Here is a 23,561-nt window from a genome sequence, read left to right as displayed (position 1 = left end):
ATTCTGTATTGCTCTGCAATAAGCTAGCTACCTGGTGTTAGGGCAAATTAAATATAGTAAGCCACTGACATTTGCAAGGCATATGAACTGAGACCTTTAGAAAGCCTCATAGAATATACCTTCCCTCATAAAAGGTGGTAAAGTGTTTTAAAAAAATTAAGTAACCCCTTAAGAATCTCAGTGATTCTATAAATACAGTCTAAAATCGTTAACAAAGCTATGAGTTCTTCCAATAAGGAAAAAAAATGAACTCTACATTCTATTTCAGAACATCATTCCTTAGTCACATCGACCTGTCTCCAGAGGCAGGACAAGAGGAAAATGGAGACCCTAGAGGCCTGTGCAGACAGAGACAGGCGGCACCCTCTGCAATGTCCTCATCACTGTTCTGCTGGGGCCTCAGCAGAAAGGCAGATGAAACCAGTGGTGGAAACTGAGAAAGATACCTGTAAAGTGGAGCGCAGTCATTTAAACAGACATTCAAGATGAAGCTATTTCTGACTGAAAGTAGCACCTTTCATCTTGGGATGAAAAGGCCTCCATTTCCTAGGACAGAGCTCATCCCGATTTCTTTCTCAGATACTGCTGGAGGCTGACCAGAACTCAGCAAGCGAGGTCAGCCCCAGGCCACCCAAATCCCTGGTGAGAGCGGGGTCCTTCCTGAGATGTGCCTCTCTGTGATGGCAGCTCCACCAGAGGAACAGCTGTCGGTTTCCCAGCCCTTCTCCTCTAAGAGCCGCTTCACTCGAAGAAAGTGCTTCTCTGTGGCAGGGTGAGCCGAGGGTCCACTGTCAACTTGACCTTACGCAAGGAAAAACACTTTCTAAAATTTCCAAGTCAAACTTTTCTCATAATAAAAGTGAGTTAACAGCCACATGAATTAATAGTTCTCCACTGTTATTCCAGATAAATGTTTACAGACTAATGATTTTCTAAGAATTGACATTTTTGTTGAAAGCCAGATGTATTCTATTCATAACATTACCAATAAGAGAGCCATCTCTTCAAGATTCAATAAAAGTTTTCTCCTTCATTGAATGGGGTACTTTCAGTCCTAGCTAGAGAACTAAATAGAAGTTTCTGAAACCAACTTTCTTTGTTTCCCATCAAGCATATGATGTGGGTCATGTGAATGTGGCAAATCACGGTCTCACTACGTAGACATCAAGGCACAAAACTGGGCCAAAAATAAGTTTGCTCATCACTGATCCATTTGTGGCCCCATTTTATTTTATTGATTCACTCAGTAATATAATGAATATCTATGAATTTACCACTGAACTTGAAAACTAGAACATTAACTTCCAGATTTTAAGTTATCCCAACCTTACATCTCTAGCTAAGAATGATTACACTCTTACATTTTTTTCATTCTTTCTTTATTTTCATCAACTCCAGCAGTTGGATTTGTTTAGACTTTTGGTTTTAATCACTTCTTCAGAGGCATAGATACCTATGACAAGCAGAGCACAGTAAATAAAGCTGTACTGAGATCTAACACCAGCTAAGTTAAGGGCTCAGACTCACCGGCACCTGAGCACATCAGATTCAAACTGGAATTTCCACAGAAATTTAAATTATGTCTCATCACTTAGGGATCAACAATATTATAAATACTAAAGCTGCAAAAGTCAATGGCTTACTATACAAGTAAAAGAGCTCTATGTATAAAGAGATTCTGTTTAATCTGATGAGGAAGCCACAGCTTCTCTGAGATGCAGAGAAGGTGCCGCACCACTGACATGATCTTTGGGCCAGCCCCCCTTGCAGCTTCAGACAGAGCACTGGTTTTTACTGGTTTTACACAGCAGTGTTCTATGTAAGGTTTTTTACCCTGTTTAATAGAAAGAGAAAACTCAAAAACTCACTGAGACTTTGAATATGTTCATATACTGCTATTACTATGAGTACTAATAAATAATAAGCATTGGGCTAGTTTTGTTAAAAATTTTCCTAATCTTCAAGATATGATTATTATATAAACAATATTTTTTTAGAAAAAGGAAAAGGTATAAAATTTTAAAGATCTGATATCCAGCAATAAGACTGGCACTTTCTAGTTGCCAAAACTATACGGCATATCCATATTATGTAATTATAAATGTGAAATGAGAAAAAGACATTCTGAATATTATAATGCACTGTGAGAATGAAAGGGGAAATTATCGTTTTAACTAACTTGAAAGAAAATTTGGGTATAATTTAAATAAAAACTTCATTATATATATGTTCTGCTGAATCTGCTGTTTCCCATAATCCTTTTCTCCACCAGATTAGCATGAAAAAGGAGACACAGATATTGTTTAGACCTTAGCAACTAAAAATTTCTTTAATATGTTTTTATCTAAAAGTAAGCACTTTTTAAATTATGAAATGCTGTGTTTATATATAGTATGATGTTTTTTGTACTTGTATAACTATAAATTCATGTCCATGTCACCATAATTCTGAAAAATGAGAACATGTGTCCTGGGCCTCTCAGGAGAAGGTGATAAAGCCACAGTGACTCAGGAAGAATGCACTTGAGGTTGACTCTGTTAAGAGACAGGACCATAGACAGTTACATACAACTACACTAGTTTGCAGTGCCTTTTTAGAAATGTGACTATAAATCATATGTTAGACCAGCTAAGAAAAAGTCCATCCTGAAAAAGAAAAATTTCAGTGAGGACTTTAACATCTTAAATCTATCAACATTCACTGAATGTCAGTCACCTTTGGAAAAGCTGAGACAGAGAAGGTAAGTTGCCAACCACACCCTCAAGAAATTATCTAGTGCGGACCCAGGGCATACACCCACTGTGTTTTAAACAAAAAAGAGAATCCAAATAGCATGTGCTAAAGTTGTACATCAGTCTTCTTAGTAGTAAGAAGCGATTACATAGAACGGAAATCCAGGGAAGGATTTTCACAGTGAGACAAAAGCTAGGCCTTGAAATTGCAGCTGACACAGGCCTAGAAGACCTACAGACTTGGCTTTCAGTGGACACTGAGTGGAAACAGTAAAAAAAAAAAGTATGCTGAGATAGCTTTCCTGTTATCCTGACCCAATTTCTGAATCATACTTACTGCACCACACTATGTCTAGGGAATCACTGTCTATAAAAAAAGCAAGAACTGGACTACATTAAAACTCAGTGGAGGGACTTCCCTGGTGGTGCAGTGGTTAAGATCCACCTGCCAATGCAGGGGACACGGTTCGATCTCTGGTCCAGGAAGATCCCACATGCCGCGGAGCAACTAAGTCCATGTGCCACAACTACTGAAGCCCGCACACCTAGAGCCCGTGCTCTGCAACAAGAGAAACCACCGCAATGAGAAGCCCGCGCATTGCAATGAAGAGCAGCCCCCGCTCGCCGCAACTAGAGAAAGCCCGCACACAGCAATGGAGACCCAACGCAGCCATAAACAAACAAACAAACAAATAAATAAATAAACAAATAAATAAATAAATAAATAAAAATTTTAAAAAAGATTTAAAAACTCAATGGAAATGATTACTTCACTGAAAAAGCAGATCTCTATATTGACATCATATGCTAGAAACAGTTCTAAATAGAATTAGGTTTGACGCAAATGAAATTGCCAATATTTGATGGTTTTTAACCTAAGTGTTAATTTCATATGATTCAACCTTAGGAGGTGCTAATATCTTAGAACGTATCAAATGACATCATGATTCTTTTGAAAGGGAATGAAGGACCTGCTGCAGCAGAAGACAGTCATTCTGTGGAACATCAGGACTACTACAAAATCGACCAGTCTCTTACGGAACATCAATGTCTGCTTGTTTTCTCTGAGTACGAGGGCGAGAGCAGCACAGGATTAGTGGAGAAGCCCTTTGTTTGAAGCTCACAGTGGATTATTCAAGTGATCCAAGGACCAAGAACTGGGAGTGGGAGGAGATATCTTAGAGAATAACCTGTGTAAACCCTTGATTTTTCCTATCAGAGTTCTGTGGCATAATGAGATGTAAACATCTTGCTTTTCATCTGTTAAAATGGATCATCATATTGCTTTGATCCAACTTTACAAAAATTACTTCAGAAAGGTTGTAAGTTTCCTGAAAATTCCTCAGGAAAAATTTTAAACTTGCACTTTTATAAGCAACTACCAAGACATCATGAACATAAAGAACATCTCACAAGAAGTCAGTACTGTATAATGAAACTGTATGAAAGTTGGTAATTAAGCCTAATTGAAGGCTGCAGTGAACATATAGGTCTTTGTTCTCTTTAATTCTGGCACTGATGGGGAATTAAGGATAAGAGCTTAAGGCATATTTTAATCAGAGTCCAGATGCATAAGCCCCAGTGTTCTAAAAGCAATTTAAGTGAAATAAAAGAAGAGAATAGCCAAAAATATTCTAGGTGCCTGCCAAGGGAAAAACACCTATATTCTGAACATTTAACATATCTGATTGATCATATTTGGGATCACTTATTCACTGACTTCAAAAAGAGTTAAAACGGCAGATATTCTTATATCCAAGATCTGATTAAACTACTAAATGGTAGCAGAAAAAAAAACCCTTAAAAAATTAACTTGTGACATTAAACAACAATGTATTATCACATGCAAAAGCAATTAGAACATTCATACTAGAAAAGGTATAGTTCACTATCTCCACAGAATTCACTTATTATTTCTATATAGGAATGAAAGAGGAGGCAATAGAACAAAACAGATGTCATTTTAATAAAGATTATCAGTACTAAACCATACATTACTGGTCTAATAACTCAATGAGCTAGTACTAAATTAAATCATTATAACGTATACAGTATCATTATAGCCTTTTGGGTTTCCACTTTGGGAGATGGAGAGAGAAATATATAGACTTTATTCACCAAGGTTCCATAGGAATATGATGAAAAAAGCAAAATCATTTAGAGATGGAATACACAAGGAAGAAACTCATAGAAGACAGGGGCCTCATACTGAAGCTTGAAATAAAATAATGATTTGGCATGATAACCAGGAAAGACGGAATGTAGTAGGAGTGTGACAAGGAATAGGAAGAACGAAAGTATAGAGAAAGGAAGAAATACGTTACGGAGTTGGGAACAGAATGTGTCTAACAAAATACAGGCAGACCTCGGAGACACTGCGGGTTCAGTTCCCAACCACCACACTAAAGCCAAGTATCGCAGTAAAGCGAGTCGCATGAATTTTTCGGTTTCCCAGTGCATATAAAAGTTACATTTACACTGTACTGTAGTCTGTTAAGTGTGCAATAGCATTATGTCTTAAAAAAAACAATATTCATACCTTAATTAAGAATACTTTATTGCTAAAAAATGCTAACCATCATCTGAGCCTTCAGAGTCATAGTAAGAGCATCAAAGATCACTGATCAGAGGTCACCATAACAAATATAATAATAATAAAAAGTTTGAAATCTTGTGAGAATTACCAGAATGTGACAGAGACAGGAAGTAAGCAAATGTTGCTGGAAAAATGGAGCTGATAGACTTGCTTGATGCAGGGTTGCCATAAACCTTCAATTTGTAAAAAGTACAATATTTGCAAAGCACAGTAAAACAAGGTCTGCCTGTAAAAACCAATGCCTAAATGGCTTATTTGCAGGCAAGCTCCGCGACTGAATCGGGCCAGGTGACCAGCACTGAGGGACAGAGGGAGCAGGCGAGGCAGCGAGAGCGGGTGAGGGACTCCAGGAAATGTCACTGTGACCGGCTAATCCACTTGCCCACACTGTCCCGGGGCTGAACTCCACACGGACGGCTTGCTGGCTTCCTCTTCTGTACAGAGTAAGAGGTAAAGTGGCACAGCATTCAAGGCTCTTTCCAGCCGGATTCCAACTCAGTTGCCCAGGCCCACCCTCACCCGCCCCATGATCCCGCTACAGGAAACACTCCCATGGGTGACCTTTTCCTAAACAGCGCACGGCTGTGGTCTTAGCTCTTCATCTTCCCCTCTGCCCTCCCCCAGCCCCAGGGCGCACTGGGGCAGGACTCACCAAGCTCGCACACGCCTCACGGGAGGCCTCTGACTGTGCTCTCTGCTGGGAGGGCTCTGAATCTACGCTTCACTTAAAATGCAACCCTTCGGAAAGGTCTTTCCTGAGCACTCATCCTAAAGCAACACCCGGCCCAGACACTCTCTGGAAGAGCACCCTACTGTGTTTTTCTCAGCGCCTCCTAATAAAATTCTCCTTTTCCTTTATGTGTGTATTATCCCTCTATCCTTAGCCTCAGTCCATCAACCTTAAATTGAAGGGGCATGAGAACGGAGGGTGTATCATCTTCAAACACGACATGCCATTTCAGTTTTGGAACACAGCAGTAATTGTAAGTAGCAGATGTAGTGAATGTTTATTGGGAGAATAAATTAATGAATAAATTAGATGTCTTCATTAGCATCCCCCATAATACCTCTTAAGCAAGATGAATTATTCCCGCTTCTAAAACTTTCTTTTGTATCATTGTATAGCTTTTCTTTTCACATATTATGGATAACTGCATAACCTACAGTATCTTCTAAAGAACAAGAATCATATAATATCCATGTCTATTTAAATGCCCAGGAATAAAACAAACAGAGATGAACGCTCAATAAAATACTAGCTTAAAATTAAAAAATGAATCTTAGAAAACAAAGAAAACAATCTTACATTTCTGTAACACACACGCACTTCTAACACTTAGACTTCCCCTACTGCTAACATGAAAATCTCCCCTAGAGCAGTAAGCGTGGAATTTTATCAGCACAGCTGTGATGCACTTAAGAGCAGCAGTTACTCCTGACGGAGCAGAGAGCAAGGACCTGCTATAAAAGTTAAGCGACCCTCCCTTCTCTGGCAGGGGAGTGCACACCATGTCTGCTCAGCACACTTTAGGAGCAAGCATTCCTCAAAATAAGATTATCTCGAAAAATAAAAAGCACCATTAAAGTGCACTAAATTTTCATACAACAGGGCAAGGACAATTAAAAAAATGTCTCATAACAGGGCTGCACACTGCTCGACACAATACCCCCAAACCCCAGGGCTGGAGACACATGTCCTCCCAGACAAATACTGACCCTACTCCACAAAAATTCTCATGGCAAAACTTCCCTTGAATTATGTGAGCTTTGATTTATGTGAGGTTGTTAAAATATAACACTCACATAAAATGGGAATTTCCCATAAGGGAAAAAGGATGAAACTAGAAATAACAGTAGTAAATAAAATGCATTCCATGAAGTCCATCCTGATTTCTAGAGATGAATTACAATTTTGGCACTGAGCTTCCCAGCAGTAAACATGAAGAAGAAAACTCAATTATACACACAATTTGCTAGTACTTAAGACTAAAATGACAAGTTGTCTCAGAAAGGCACAACTTTTCCTGGAAGAGAGACCAGAAAGACACTGCCCCCCACCCCACCCCAGGATCTCACCAGGAAAATACGACATGTGTTCAGGAGCTGCACCCTTGAGCATGATCTTTACAATAAAGACACGCGTTTTATAAGGTTACTTCTTAAAACATTCTGAAATTTAAGTCATTATCATAAAAACTAAGTACAAAATCAGTCAAAATGTTATTGGAGGAAGAAAACAAAACCAATGGGGGCAAAGGAAAGCAGCTCTCTAGGGATGGGACTGATTGAAGGGTAAAACTGAAAGCACATGGAGAAATGAGTAGAAAGAATATTTATTCAGAACAGCAAACTAAATTGTAGGACAAATATACAGAATCCAGATATTCCACATAGCTTTGCACTACGCAACTGAAGTAGGAGTAGGGCTACCATTGCTTCATGGAAACTGAGGGCCCCAATGAAGTTATGAGCATGAAAAGCAGGTTTTCTATCCCCTCAGAGATGAGTCATGAGAATCATTTGTAACTAGGTCCAAACACCTCCCCAGAAAGTAAGTTGGAAACTTCAACAAACAAATGAGGAGCTGAGATCCCAATATTCTCACCAGTGATGCTAACTTTTGCTAACTTTCACCTGGAAAATTTATAAAGTAAGAATTAGAATATACCCATTTCAGTAAGAAAACATTTGTCATAAAGCAACCATAGAACATCCTAATTATCCATTTAATTTAGAAATACTACCTAAATGCTAACAAGATAACTTCAGTGGAAAATATATACTATCTCCTTATGTACCTTAATAAGTGGTCAGATTAAGTCACTAAAATATAGAAGGGAGTTTTCTAAAAATAACAACCTTGGCTTTACATGAGTGATGTGGCTTCTATCTATCATTCCACATAGAAATAATTATTTAGCAGGGTTAAATAATCCAACTTTCTTATAAGAAATGATGTCAAATGATCATAGGATATTATTTACATACTAGATGTTGTCTACAGATAGAGAAATGGGAGAAGGCAGAGGAAAGGGAGTCCTAAGCTCACACAAAAGCAACAGTAAGTCACTGAAATATAACAACCTCCCACTCATTAAAATAAGCAATCCAAGATAGAATGAATTGAAATGTTTTTCCTCCATTTTGGCTCAACAGAGTCACTTCTTATATAAATACTTTTTAAAGCAGAAGGGAGCCCATAGACACTTTATTTTTCCAAAATTGGGCCTCATTAAAGAAAAAAAATCACTAGCCATTGATTAAGAGAAGGACTGAGAGGGGAAACGGATAAGCGATAAGCGATAAGCAGCGGTGACTGGAGAGCAGACCTGAGCCAGAAAACACAACGTGACTGACAAGTGTTATAAAGAACACTCTTCAGAGACGAGAAGGACACTCAACACGGAATGAAATATCTCACTGCATCCATGAGAATAAGCCACCTGTTTCAATGATAAAATAGAAAACAGAATTTACCTTACAGAAATCCACATGGAACAAATATTAAGGAAAATGGTTGATCCTTCAATAAAAGAAAATATAAGCAATAACAACTTAGCCAAAAGGCAAGTTACTTATTTAAACTGGACAATAAAGTGACAACAGCAGGAGCTGATCTCACATCATGAGACTCCTGCAAAAACTGCTTCACTGAAAAAATACTACGGTTTTAATCTGGATCTTCATTAATAACTTGAAAAACTAGGTACATTATTTAGCTCTTAGATTCTCAGATATACACATCCAACTTAAAATCATTTACTGGTAAAACTGGTTTGGGGAGCACATCAGCCTTCCATAGATACTGCCAGTGTAGACATTTCTTGATGTCGCCCCAGACACCACGAAAGCAATGTATCAGATCAGAAATTCTGAGTGAATCGTTTCCCCCTCCTCCTGTTTACACAGTCATTCAAAGCCCAGCTGATTTCCAAGCACTGAACTACAAATGCTATCTCTTTCTATTGTAATATGCACCTGGCTTTCACATAAGATATACTTATTATGGCTGTTTCAATTGTGATAATTGTGGATAAGCTCGTTTTCTAGATTTCTATTAGAGATTTCAGAGAGTCAGAAAGCTACTTTGGTTAGCTATATTATAAAGAGAATTACTTAAAATAAGGAATTCTTTAGAATGAACTTGCAGATTAATTGGAGTTCATCATTTTGGAATGTGAACTGAATGTGGCTACATTTAGTTGTTTATATTTAAGTGTACAAGACTTCTAAAATACAGTAATATACTACCTTAAAATAAGTTCATGTAAATTTAGGGACAAAAAAGTATGTTCTTACACAAGCCATCACTTTCAGGTGTTCACAGAGTCAAAAAATATATATTTGAAATTATCTACTTTTCTCTTGCTAATGACAGTCATGCTGACAAAATTCATTAGTTCATCAAACTATAGTGCAAGAATATGATTTATTTGTAATAAATTATCAGTTTTGCATATATCAGTCAAAGCACAAGGCCTAAATACTTGCAAACAAAATGCATTATTAATTTAATTGTCACAGCCTATTTAGCTAACTTCTATTACTATTTGCTATAATATGCAATGCATAAGAGGGGAGAATCAAATTCAAAACATAAAAAGAATAAACTGATTATATTGTCCTAGAGAAATTAAAATATAGGAAGCTTGCAAAACTATGATCAAGGCATTAATGTTTTAAGTAGGTAAGAAAAAAATGTTTAACTTAATTTAGAGAACAGTTATGCCCAAAGTGATGGTTGAATATGCTGATAAAGAGTTTCTTTGCTTTCTAAGACTGTTAAAAGGCATCAATTCCCTCTCCAAGGAATAGAGGAAGGTGGACTGGAAGGAAGGAGCCTTTTGGTATTTACTGTGCTAGATTTTGCTACTTAAATCTTAGCCTTCTCCAGCTATGGACATCTACTGGAAAATTATGCTGTGGCTGAAGCCCTGGCATTCCAACTCAGTATTTCTATCAGGAAGAGGGAATGCCCTATCTATAAACAGATATCATAAACAAGAGGTCCTCTGAAACACAGAATTTTTGGTAGGAAAAACAATTCAATCTAATGTTGAATGTAGATGAACTCTGTACTTGGACTACTTAGAAGGTAATAACCCAGAAGATGAGGAATACTTTCCCACTTGAGACTCATCTCCTCATTTGAGGAAAAAAATCATGTAAAAATTGGAGAAAAAGCTTACCATATCTCAAAGGGGAAAAAAGACAGGCAACCTTTCTCTTGCCTCTTTTTAGCCTCTCTTTTTGTATTAGGGACTGAAATGAGTGAAAGCCGCAGAGAGTTATCCTGGAATGCACAGGAAAAGGTAAATGGAAAAATCTGAGAGTACAACTGGAATTTCAAACTCCTAGCACCATATATAGAAGGTATCTACTGTTTTTAAGGTGCTTGGAGGATAAATATATGTAGAAGATGTTGAATTTTTCATTAATATGAAACCATATGAACAGACATATTCAAATTTTTTAAATTCCTAAATAAAAAGCAAAAATGATACATTTGAGTTCAAAATGTATACGAGTTATATACTAGGGAAATATTTTCTTTTTACTAATTATCTGATCTAGATTGTTTTCATTCAAATTTATCGTGTGAATAAAACACCCTAAGTACCTATATGTAACGATTTCAACATGAGATAATATAATCAGTACACAGAAGAGCACCAGAATTAGAAAAATAACAATTCTAACACTTATTAATGATGAGATATTGAAGAAATTGTTGTACATTCCTGACTCTGTCTTTAGTTCTATCATAGAATAATAACGCACCACTGATAATGTCATATAATGACTAATGAGATAATGCAAATGAAAGCAACAAGAACACAATAACTACAAATGTTTTGTTTCTTAAATACCTACAAAACATAACTTTGACAGGTTCCAAACTTCAATTTAAATAATATAAAATCTTTTGAATTTCAAGAATAATGCATTCAGGATCTGTTCAACACATAAATTGCCTCAAGTTAAATATAATGTTACAAAGAAAAGTATGAGAAACCAAAAGGCAGAAAGTAGGCATATGTAACATTCCAATATTCTGACACAGTAGTCATGTCCAAACTAAAATGCTAAAGAAGACAATATGCCACCAATAGAAAAGTCAAGTTAAATTCCTTGTAAACATAGAACATATTGATGAGTATTTTAAATTTTTAAAAAATTTATTAAACATTTACAAACATGGCAGAAGAAGCCCTAAGCTATAGAGTGATAGAACAAATTGCATCATGACTGACATTTTCAAATAGTATTTAAAACAAAAGTTTCTAGGAGTGTCTGCAGAATTTCAGATACCATCTTGGAGGATTTGGGAAAAGCTGAAAACCTACCAGGTCTTTGAAGGAGGTGAGAGTGCTTGCGCTAGTGCTGAGAGAGCTGCACATTTTAAAGATTTAGAGTTTCAGAAGTAGCCAGGCTCACCTGGTAGCTGACATTGCTGTATTTCAGTTCACCTAATATAATTAAGTCTATGTGATGAAGCTAATTATGATCAGTAGCAAGAAAAAAGAAAACCTGGCAGTTGATGACACAGTAATTGTAGTGTTATTTTTCATGACATGGCAACCGTAGTATTATTTGGGGGATGACACAAGATGTATTTCTTTTTTAAAATCAGCAATGTTTAATTCTACAGTAAGAATTCAAAAAATGTTATTTTAAAACCTCAAAATAAAAATACACAAAGTTCAAATGAAAATAGACAGTTTGGTTTTACATATTTATTTTAGCTCATTCTGATGCATTTGCAGAGGTCAATTCCCTCTAATTTAACTCTTCTACTGTTTCAAGGTTGTTTCACAAAATCACAAATTCAAATCCCTCAAATCTTTTCAAATATTCTTAGATTGAATTTTCTACAATTAAAATGCAACATTAAATTCTTACTGGAAAAGACGCAGATGTAGAGAACGGACTTGAGGACACAGGGAGGGGGAAGGGTAAGCTGGGATGAAGTGAGAGAGAGGCATGGACATATATACGCTACCAAAGGTAAAATAGATAGCTAGTGGGAAGCAGCCGCATAGCACAGGGAGATCAGCTCAGTGCTTTGTGACCACCTAGAGGGGTGGGATAGGGAGGGTGGGAGGGAGGCGCAAGAGGGAGGGGATATGGGGACATATGTATATGCATAGCTGATTCACTTCGTTATAAAGCAGAAACTAACACAACATTGTAAAGCAATTATACTCCAATAAAGATGTTAAAAAAAATTCTTATGGGAGAATGGCATAAAATATGATATTCAACAACAGAGTACCACTAATGTAGAACATGACAAACTGACTTGATGAGTTCTAGCAGTCACCCCACTAAACAAAATCTAAAATGAAAACATAATTATATTAGTTAAATTTTTAAAAAATGGATGAAAATTACCTTTCTTTTGGTGTGCCAACTCCATGTTTTCCCAGTAGATGAGTATTTAGGTGTTTCTTCATTACAAAAGCAACCCTAAAAAAAACCAAAACAAAAGTGATTATAGAACTAAAACTTAACTCTCTGCTAGAAATACATACTAAATTTTTAAAAAATAGACATGGATTTTATATATATATATGTAACATGAAAATATATATATATTTGTAACATGAAAATGCACATCACAATGGCACTAAATTCTAAGCAGAAAGCTTGCATACAGATTAATATACTGCAATACCTGAAAACCAGAAGAAATAACTGCATTTAAATTCACTGGTTCATTTTCTCACTTGAGTAGACGAACAGGGACCAAACCAATGATTTTAGTTCCTTAGTCACTGTCTTCACTGTCAGTTAGTAAGAAAGATAAAGCAACACCTCAGTATCACATTCCCTGCCCCTTAGTTGATCCCACACTTCAATCATGAAATGAGTTTGCGAAAATGTCATTTTATTAAACATTTAAGGGACTGTAAAAGAGAAAATGAATAGCCTTCATGAAGCTTCCTTAAAAGCATGGTAATTATTTGGAGAGGTTTTTTAAAATGATATAAATGTTTACCATGTCTGCAATACAAGCAAAAAAAAAATGTACTTAAGTGCCCAGAAGGTATCAATAACTAAAACAAGCAAAAAGTATTACCTGACATGCTATCTTATTTTACACACAAATCAGATCACTTAATTCAATTTTGTTGACATAGATATGAAATGGACAGGAATCAGCAGCCAGTGCATAGTGCACCATTCTTCTGCATATATATAGTACAACACAATTTAATTATGTCATGTGAGTATTTAAAACAATTTAGATCTCATTCAGAAGCATCAGACTAAAATGGCTCTCTTGATAAGCAAAAAAATAAAAATTTACTGTTGTAACTTTCAGTGTAAAAGGGCTTGCAAACATTTTTGTTAATTACGTATTACAGCTGTCCTTCATAAAGTTAATTACTAATAGCTGAAAGGCAACAGAATCTATTTGCATATGTACATGAAAGGCATGACATATGCAAAAATATGATTTTAATTAGCATTCTATGATATGAAGGGCTACAAATCAAATTGGCATGTTATAAGATTCTTAACATTAAACACTGAATTCATCTGGACATGTTTGCACAAACAGGCAACACAAGACTATAAAGTACTATGGCCTTATGGAAGAGACGTGTGTCAAAAGCCAAGACCAAAATGTGAATGCTCCTTTTCATGTCTGGTCTATTTTGGTTATTTTCATATAATATTAGGGAACCTCAGTTTTGAGGCTAAAATAATATGTTTGTATTTTTTTAATGACTGAGTCCATTATTCAAGTAATGCATTTGTATAACACTAAAAATAACATTCATTCTTTTCACTTTACAACTATAAATAACCAATCATACCACCAATCCATAAAATGAAAAAATGATTATTACATACAAAGAATCAAACTGTGATGATATTAAGTGCTTAGCAAAAATTACAGTATAAGATATTCTATATTTGTTTCTGTTTGATTTGAACAAAATAAATAATATTTTTCATTTCCTTAAGAAAGAATACAGCAATAACAACAGTCCATTTAAGTCATAACTTCCCTACTGTCCTCTATTTTCCTATAATTAAAAAAACATAAAGCTAATAGCAAAGAGCAAAGGTTAAGAACCCGGAGTTGCAAAGCACAGCTTATTTATATGACCAAGTATAATTTAAGAGATCTGAGCTTAGAAACCACAGTGTAGCTTTTAAAAGACAAAAATTTTATTAATTAAAATGTTTCAGGTTTAAGAAGTAAAACAAAAATATTACACTGCACAGGGGAACAAACTAAAGTACACAGAGAAGGAAAGCTTCTTCTTATAATTTAACATTCTGACATAATCTGCTGAATGTCTATAATACTAAATTATCTAGAGGAATAACAAATTTTTGTTATTATGGGGAAGAATTTACAATACTAAAACACAGCTCAATTGTAGTCAAATGCAAAATATTTATTCATCCAAAACCTGACACAAAGTAACTATAAATTCTTTTAATTTGGTCTAACTAAAGTATGTGTAGTGTAAAAGTCTCAGCATCATCCGCAGTGAAACAATATAAGCCAAGCATGACCAACTAAAATAAACTTACCAACCACCACGGATAATAACATTGCCAGTAATTTGTGTTTACGGAACGGAGCCTATCCTTCACTGCCATCATAAGAGTATCAGTATTTTAACATAATGGTTGTTTTGGAAAATTTATAATCTAGATACCACCAGAAATAAAACAAAAATAATCCTGAATCTGAAAAGCTCTACAGCTGAAATGCCTTGCTCCCAATGAGCACACGTGACTTAACACTTTGCTTGTTTCCATTCATTCACTGGTGACTATGTACCAGCCATGGGCAGGTTCTGCATGTAGGATGCAAAATCAGACAGTTAAAGTCGCGTCTTCACGGAGCTTCCTTTCTATAACCTGTGGCTTCTCATCAGGACGAAGCAGCAGCACTCAGCCTGCCACGCTCCCGCATGGACTCCCCTAATCATGCGTGCACAAGCTAATGCGTGTGCTAAAAGCAGGACCTACCCTAGACAGGAACGGTCTAGGCAACTGTGGTACACAGGTGATCAAACAAAGAGAAGTCCCTGCCTCAGAAAACGTAAAACCTAGTGAGGCAAACAGACGACAAGAACAAAAGCTACAATACAGAGCACCTTACAGAGTGAACAGTGGTGGGAGAAAAAGCAAAAGAGAGAAGGGAGAGCTGAAACCTCAGCAGGGGATCAGCCTTTTCCATTTGGGTGGCTCAGGACTGCGGTGGCGAGCTGGGTATTCCACCAGGCAGGGGGCAGCCGGCCACAGAAGGAAGGGCCGCCACGGAGACCTGGGGCAGGAGCCCGCGGCGCCGTCCGCAGTGAAGTGCGGAGCGGAGGAGGGACGAGGTGGTGGCCGGGCACTGGGGAGGTACCAAGCTCGTAGGCCATACAGCCCGGGCTGGCACTGAGTGAGAAGGACAGCGTCGCAGGCGTCCGAACAGAGGACAGATGTGCGGGACTGGCACGTTAACAGAGTCCTCCAGCTGTTCTGTTTAGCACAGACTGCGGGGGCAGGGGAAGGGGCGGTGCGGGGACACAGAGAGAGGGAGGAGCTCACTGGCTCTTGCAATAATCCAGGAAGAGGTGACTGCGGTTTGGACCAAGGGCTATAGCAGTAGAGAAGAGATCTGGTCAAAGTCTAGACACATGCTTGCGATTAGAACCAAACATTTTCCTAGGGACTGCACATGGAGTCTGGAAGAGAGGAATCAAAGACAACATCAAAGATTTCTCCCTGGGAAAAACTGAGCTGGTCTGAAGGAGAACATCACTTTAGGACATGTTCAATGAGGAAGCCCACTGACATCCAAGACGGGTCTCTAACAGGAGGCTGAACCTACTGGTCTTGAGTTCAAGGGCAAGATTCATGCTAGAAATATATACTCCGAAGCTATCCATCTGGCAAGTGCCTGACAATCTAAAGGAACACCTTGAAATAATAAAAAGTAGTGCTGTTTAAAGTATGATTGATTTCCAAGTATCTATAACTGCCTGAAATAGCATGACTTGAAATTGTTTTTGGTGTCAAAACGGCAGCACAACAGTAGCATTTGCAAACTAGCTACAGATTTCTACCTTTTAGTACAAAAATTTCAGATTTGAACTCCTAATTTTAAAATAATTTTTCTTACACTATATGGAGATAGAATACAAACCTCTTCCTTCAGCCCCTCAGATTTTCTTACTGCAGAATTATTTCACTTGTGAGGCACGAAAGGTTATCTGACTTACCTATGAAAGCAAATACAATACAAAACCATGACTACAGAGAACGGGACGTGAAAAGCAGGAGACACCCAGAGCCACAACACCCTGGCACTCCCGCCTCACACAGTGCAAGGCAGGGTGCTCAACTTAGGGGCCAAAAGTCAGGTTTGCACAGGCTGTGTTTCTCCTGAACTCAAGGCAAGAGAAGCAGCAGCAGCAACAGCAGGTTCCCTGAATTTTTGTTATGTTGTTTGTTTCCCTCATCTGTCGAATAAGGTCAGATGCTCCTGAAAGACGGGCCTATAAGATACAATATCCAACTCCTCAGAAATTTCTGATGATCAGGTCCATGCAGGCACTATAGGTTACAGGAAAGAAAGTGCATTTGTTGCTAAGAAGTTAAAATCTAAACACAATAAAAGAAAATTTCTAAGAACTCACCACTATCTGACAATGACACGTGCACAGTCACTTATCCTTTTAGTCTCAATGAGGGATCTGTAGTAATCCACCCAGTTCTCCCAGCTGGTCCCCCTCTACATCAGTGCCACACACCTCCCAAACAGCTTGTCAGAGCACAGGGGCCACACAGTGAAAAGCTGAGTGGACCAAACAAGAATATAATTGACAGTTTTTCATCACTGTTGAAGAAGCAGAAAATTTAAAAAAAAACAACAGCAAGCTGCAAGGTTAGCAGGCCAAGACTACCTGAGGAATACAAGAAACAAAGCCCTCGCAAGCAGACACTTGTGGCCATGTTCCTGGTCAAGGCTGGTTAACTCCTCAGGTTGGGTTGACCACGCAGCATTTGTCCCCCTGGTAGCACTTCGAGTACAAGTGAGAACAGGTGACTCCTGTCAGGGCTCTGCCATTTATGGCTCCTGTAACTTTGAGAATTTTAAGAACACTCTCTGAGTAGCAGTTTCCTCAGGTGAAACATGAGAAAAGCAATATTTCATAGGAGTTTTGTGAGAGTTAAATAAAACAACATAAACACAATGTGGCATGAGGAGCAGATAAAGACAACTTAATAAATAATAGCTAATATTAGTACTGCTATTTTTAGAACAGTGTCTTTGACACAGTTACATCTAGAAAATAGTTTAAGGATTTCAACTCTGAAAGCCTCCATTCCTTTGAGCCAGTTCAGATGGCATCTTAAGTGATATGCATAACAACTTAAATGAAATTTCAGCAGATGCAGCAAGACTACCTAGAAAATCAAGATGCAAAGATCCAACAAATCTACCACGTCAAAAAACAGTGCCTACCTATGTGAAAGCCACCGACCTGAGATGTAAATTCGATACCCACTTCTGTTTACACTAATCCCCAAGAAGGGGGCTGGAGGCCAAGAAAGAATAATGCACTCCAAAACTGAGCAACAGCAACAGGCAAAGAATAATGGACCATCACACACATCCAAATGCCCAACAACCCAAGGTTCTGTTTTGCCCCTCTTTATAGTTTTGACTTTGAATGGTAGGTCTCTAAATTAAAAATAAAAATTTTAACTACCTTGGAGAAAAAAAAGTCCTGAATGAGTGAAAACTCTAAACTTTGAATTTTTATATATCTTTAAAAGAAACTCATATTTGGTTTTTTCAAAGTGTTTATACATATATTCTAAATCCTAGAATCTCATAAGAAAGCAAATCTACACAAAAACTGCATCACCAATCCTGTGTCTGCTGTCAGAACTTCAGAGAGAGCCCTATAAAAGAGCCCACCGTTCTGTACTTTGTGTAACCAAGTCATGCTCTGGACCTACTCCTCCACCACAATCCCTTCCCTTTCCCTCCTGGCCTCTACAAAAGGCCCTCGCCTTCGTACCAGGTGCAGAACTCAGGGTTCCTAGTAATCCTCCAGGCGTTAATATAGATGTAGCAGACACTCGGGAAGAATACCTCACAGGTGATACCCAAGCTTCCTCCCTCTGAAGTAAGATGGAGCCAAGATGGTATTGACAGTTAAGGAGTATAACTCTGGAAATAAACTCCCTGGGTTTCCATCCCTGGGCCACCACTAATTCTCTCTGTAAACTGAGACCTGTTATTTAACGAGGTGCCTTTGGTTTCTTCTCACATAAGATGGAATGGTGGTCATGAGGGTTACATGATGAATGCCTGGTGCCTGACACACTCTTAGCCTTATAATAAACCTTTGCCACTTCTAGCGATTGAGCACCCTAGGCTCGAAGGTTCAAGAAATAATGAACACCCCCAATATTCTACCTCATTCCCACTGGCCAGTGCCTCTCGAGTACTGGGCACCAAGTTAGCAGGAAGAGCATGCCTACCCTTCTGTGAATCTGTTTAGGAACACTATGCTCACAGGAACTACAATGCCATTCAGTGTGATTCAATTCAAACACTAATTAAAAGATTCACATGTTTTAATAAGCAAGCACCAGGGACCCAAAAATAAATAGCATTCAGACCTAACCAAGGAACAGGCAGGAGAAGGATGAACGACGATAGAACAGCGTCCGGTGCAATGACTGAGGTGGCAGGTACGGAGAGAGCAAACAGCAGGAGCTTCTAGAAAAGTTCCAACGAAGTCTGGGAGCAGAATGGTTAAACTGGCTTGTGGGCACAGATTCCAGGCACATGGAACAGGGCGTACAGTTTGGAACAAAATAACAGAGAAAGGTCAAGAAACATTGCTAGAGAATTAAGTGAAAATTTGAGACAACAAAGAAAACAAGCAGAATCCTCACTGTGAAGGGTCGTATAAATCATGCCAAAAACTTTAGATTTTATCCAGATTCTCAGCATTGCCAAATATCCTACAGATGACTGTTCCGCAGAATGCTAACAGGGATGTTACCCAAAGAAGTAGGGATGGGGGGTGGTACGGATAAGACTGGACAGTCCCAGATGAGAAGAGTAAGACGTGCAGACTTCGAGTCAGGGAGGCGCTGGTGAGCGCTGGGCACCAAGCGGGGAGGAAGACTGGACCACTTGCTCTACATCTGCTCACCACTAAGTGCCTTCCTCAGAGCAGACCTACGCACATCTCCTAGAACTGTGTCTTCAGGACACGATTTAGAAAATGCCGCTGTAGAGTCAGAGGAACTTTGAGACTGGGACATAGAAATGACTGGGGTCACACTTCATAAGGCACAGGTTTTGCAGTCAGGCAGCGCTGAGATCAGATCCTGAGTCTACCACTCACCACATGGGTGATCCTGCACAATTCCTTAAACCACACTAACCCTCTGCTCCTTGATTTGTGGTGTGGGGATAAGCACACATATCTCAGAAAGTGATAAAGATGCATTACTTAGCACAATGGCTGTTACACAGTCATCATTCAAGTTTTAGATACACAAAAATATATTATCTATAATGTGATCTGACTTTGGGAGCAAATGCCCCTTGTTATTAAAAATATATAGAAATTGCTACCATTTTGCTTGATATGTCTGTTTTATGATTAATAAGGTATTACCACTCTGAAAATGTCCTTAAATGAATAGATTATTTTTATACTATAGTTTTACAATAATTTCAATTATTTAATGGTATCAGTATAAAAGACAGATGAATTATAGATTTTCAGTATTGCAGTAAGTGTGCATTTCTCCTACTGACTCTACATCACAAGAGCAATGGCTTCTGAAAGATGTCCCCCTCCTCATCTCAGGAAACCTGTTAGGTTACGTGGCATGCAAATGGAACTAAGGTTACTGAACAGCTGGCTTTAAAATAAGAAAACTATTCTGGAGTATCTGATGGACCCAATGTAATCTGTGTCCTTAGACGTGGAAGAGGCAGACAGAAGAAAGGAGGCAGAGAAAGGCGGATGACTCTGAGGGCAGGGTCACAGAGATGCTACATTGCTCAGCTGGAAGATGAAGAACTGGACCAGGAGCCAGGGAATGCACGTGGCCTCTAGAAGCTGACACTGTGTGAAGATCCTGTTTCCTGACAACCAGCTCCCAACGGTTTCAGTGCTCACTGACGAAGCTTACCCATCTCAGTGGTTGTAAGGAGTGCTGCAGAATGGCAGTGTTCTAATCCTATCGCGCCTTCGACATTTACTAGCTGGCATTCTTCTATAAAGAACTTGAGGATTTTGCCCTTGTCTGTCTCACCTGCTCTCTCTAGCTCTCTTTCAAGAGGACTTGAAATGGACTCTGGGATTTTCACTTTTATGCCATGCTTCATAATCCATTATCCTAACTATGCTTTGTAATTCTCATACTACCCCAAAATTGGCCAGTGGAAGCCCCTTAAAGCTGGCTTCTATGTCCTTTTGACATCACTCCTCTCAGTGTTCAGGCTCTTCCTTACTTTCTAGCAGAAGATGTTCCAGGCTCACCATGTCCTTTCCCTGCTGTAGACCTGGATCGGCCCTGGCTTCTTAGAGTAAGGAGTGGTATTTACAAGGCAAGACCTAGATGCTAGCTATGACAGCTGCTGTTTGGAATATCACTGAGTCCAAGCCCTCTCAATATACAAAGGTAGGAAATAAATCAACGAACACAAATAAATAACCATATGGCAGGCAGGAAAGGAAATAGAGAGGATCTCAACTGTAATGGCCACACTTGGTACATGAGCATTCGTCGTAACAATCAATCATCTCTTTTCATTATACTCTGTAATATATTTTCGAGTGGTATACAAATACATTTCTGTAAACAAGTCACATTTTATCTATAGAAGAAAAACTTTCTATTCAGACTATTCTTTTTTGTGAATCATTAAGGTGTAAACATACTGCTCACCATTACTTTCTTAAACTCTAATAACTTGGCTTCTGGCGCTAGTTCTTCTAACCCATTTCTGAGCACTTCCTGCTTCTCACTGTTGTCGATTCTGGTTCCTCCTCTCATCCTCTTAGGGTGACACTTTTATTCGTATACAGTCTTATTCCAAAGGTATAGTTCAATTCCTGGGCTTCAGTGCATAACCTCTTTGTGAGTGGCTAACGTCTCCACCCATGGCCTTTGCAAGGGCCCTTCTTCCTGTCTGAACTGCTGATACCTTAAAACATATCCAACATTCAGTCATGATCTTCCCTCACTAAGGGGCTGCTCCAGACCTCCCTAATTCTACCAACTATACCAGCTTCCCAATTTAATAATCATATTCTCATGTTTGTAAGTCATCAATTGCTTCTTCACAACTGTTCCCTCTCAAGACCGAACTTCTCTCTCTCTACTATAATTACGCTAGACCAAACCATTTTACTGAAGTGCTATAGCTTCAAGGTGCTCTCCATTACACTTCACCCTATATACCACCATCACACAATCTTCCTATAAATATGTTCATACTGCATCTTAGCTCATAAACATTTTATGCTTCCTTTTCTGAATTGAATAAAGCACCAAGTCCTAAGCAAACAAATATTAGTCTTCAATAGTGATTCTGAACCAGTTATTCCAACTTCTGGATGTACCCTCAAGAAAGAATCTTAAATGAAGGCCCCAAAAAAATAGTTCAACAAAAAAATGAAAACACCCTAAGTGTGCAATAGTAGTGGCATTATTAGAATATTATGCATCAGTAAAAGATACAGAACGTTTCTCAGTTGATATTAGATTTAAAAGGGACAAAAGTACTACATACAATGTAATCCCATGTATATATATGTATGTGCATTTTTGTTTTCTCACATATACACATACAAATATATATAAAGAAAAGCAGGGCCTCCCTGGTGGCGCAGTGGTTGAGAGTCCGCCTGCCGATGCAGGGGATATGGGTTCGTGCCCCGGTCTGGGAGGATCCCATATGCCGCGGAGCGGCTGGGCCCGTGAGCCGTGGCCGCTGGGCCTGCGCGTCCGGAGCCTGTGCTCCGCGGCGGGAGAGGCCACAACAGTGAGAGGCCCGCATACCACAAAAAGAAAAAAAAAAAAAAAAAAAAAAAAAAGAAAAGCAAATACCAGGTAAATACGCTCTGCTATGAGATCTAGTTTTAGATTACTTATATTCTTTGTTTTTCTATAATAAGTAAAAAATTTTGAAGCAAAATGATGCTTCACATTTTACACGGCATTTTTTATGTTTCCTCAATGGCTCCGCATAACCGAATGAGTAAGAGGTGGAGGCATTATCAGCTCAACCCGAGAGAAGAGGGAATTGAGGCTCAGAGAAGATAAGTGACTTTGACTTTTTCAAGAAAATGTGGCAAAGGAGCTGAAAATGCAAAAGTAGGATTCATGCCCGGTGACCTTTATATGGAGCCCTTCCCACCATTCCACACCCCTTGACTAATGAAAGATTATACCCTCATGGAAAACAAGAAAAAAGAAAAACTACAGAAATAAAAGCGTTCACAAATAAAATCGTTACAGTATATTCAATGCTGTTCTAAATGAGTATGAGTCTTTCTAAACTAATGAGTGAAAAACCAAGTAGCTGATATTGGACAGATTTTTTTTTAATTCACCAAGATTAGAAAAGTGCTCATAATATTTGAAAAGAAAATATTTATCATATGTTGAAGGTACAAACTAAAAATTAATGACCTGTGGAACAGGTCAGACAAAAATAAATATGTACAGTCAGTTAACAAGTATAATTATGCCTAGAAATAAATATAAAGACGCTGATCATCATTAAAAGAACAGCCAATTGAGATAAACTGCATTGGTTTTATTATCAACAAAAATCAAGAAAAAATAAAATATTTTACCCTCAAAGTGTCGGAAATCAATATCATGCTAATATTAGTGTGATAACGTAAAATACGCTGTACAATATTTTAAAACCCTAAGTGAAGCACTAAGCCTTCATTTACGTAATACATAAAATGAAATACATTATATATCCTTGTCAACGTATTTGAAAGCAGCTCCCAATTACACTGTTTAACCATGACTTCACGGAAAAATTTTTCTCATCCACTTATCTTACCTATAAATGAGCACATTAACTTACAGGAACACAGAAAAAACTGAAGTTCAAATGAATTCTAATCTGTCCAAAAATTTACCTTGCAAATAAAGGAAAAATCTACAATTCCATGATACTTGTTTACTCCAAAATTCAGAAGTTA

At 38.1% G+C, this 23,561-nt stretch overlaps 1 protein-coding gene across 1 annotated transcript in view; it reads right to left on the bottom strand.

Moving 5' to 3' along the window:
* ZNF407 (zinc finger protein 407) overlaps positions 1–23,561 on the bottom strand; it is a 418,812-nt gene that overhangs the window by 256,502 nt on the left and 138,749 nt on the right. The window contains exon 4 of the mRNA XM_081251875.1: positions 12,724–12,798. Within this exon, the coding sequence (XP_081108001.1) occupies positions 12,724–12,798 (75 nt within the window). The remainder of the gene's footprint in view (positions 1–12,723; positions 12,799–23,561) is intronic.

The sequence above is a fragment of the Mesoplodon bidens genome, assembly GCF_964165515.1.
Source record: "Mesoplodon bidens genome assembly, chromosome: 13".
In the NCBI taxonomy this organism is placed as follows: domain Eukaryota; kingdom Metazoa; phylum Chordata; class Mammalia; order Artiodactyla; family Ziphiidae; genus Mesoplodon; species Mesoplodon bidens.
The sequence above is the reverse complement of the archived record's forward strand: the minus strand, read 5'-3'. Positions and strand labels throughout refer to the sequence as shown.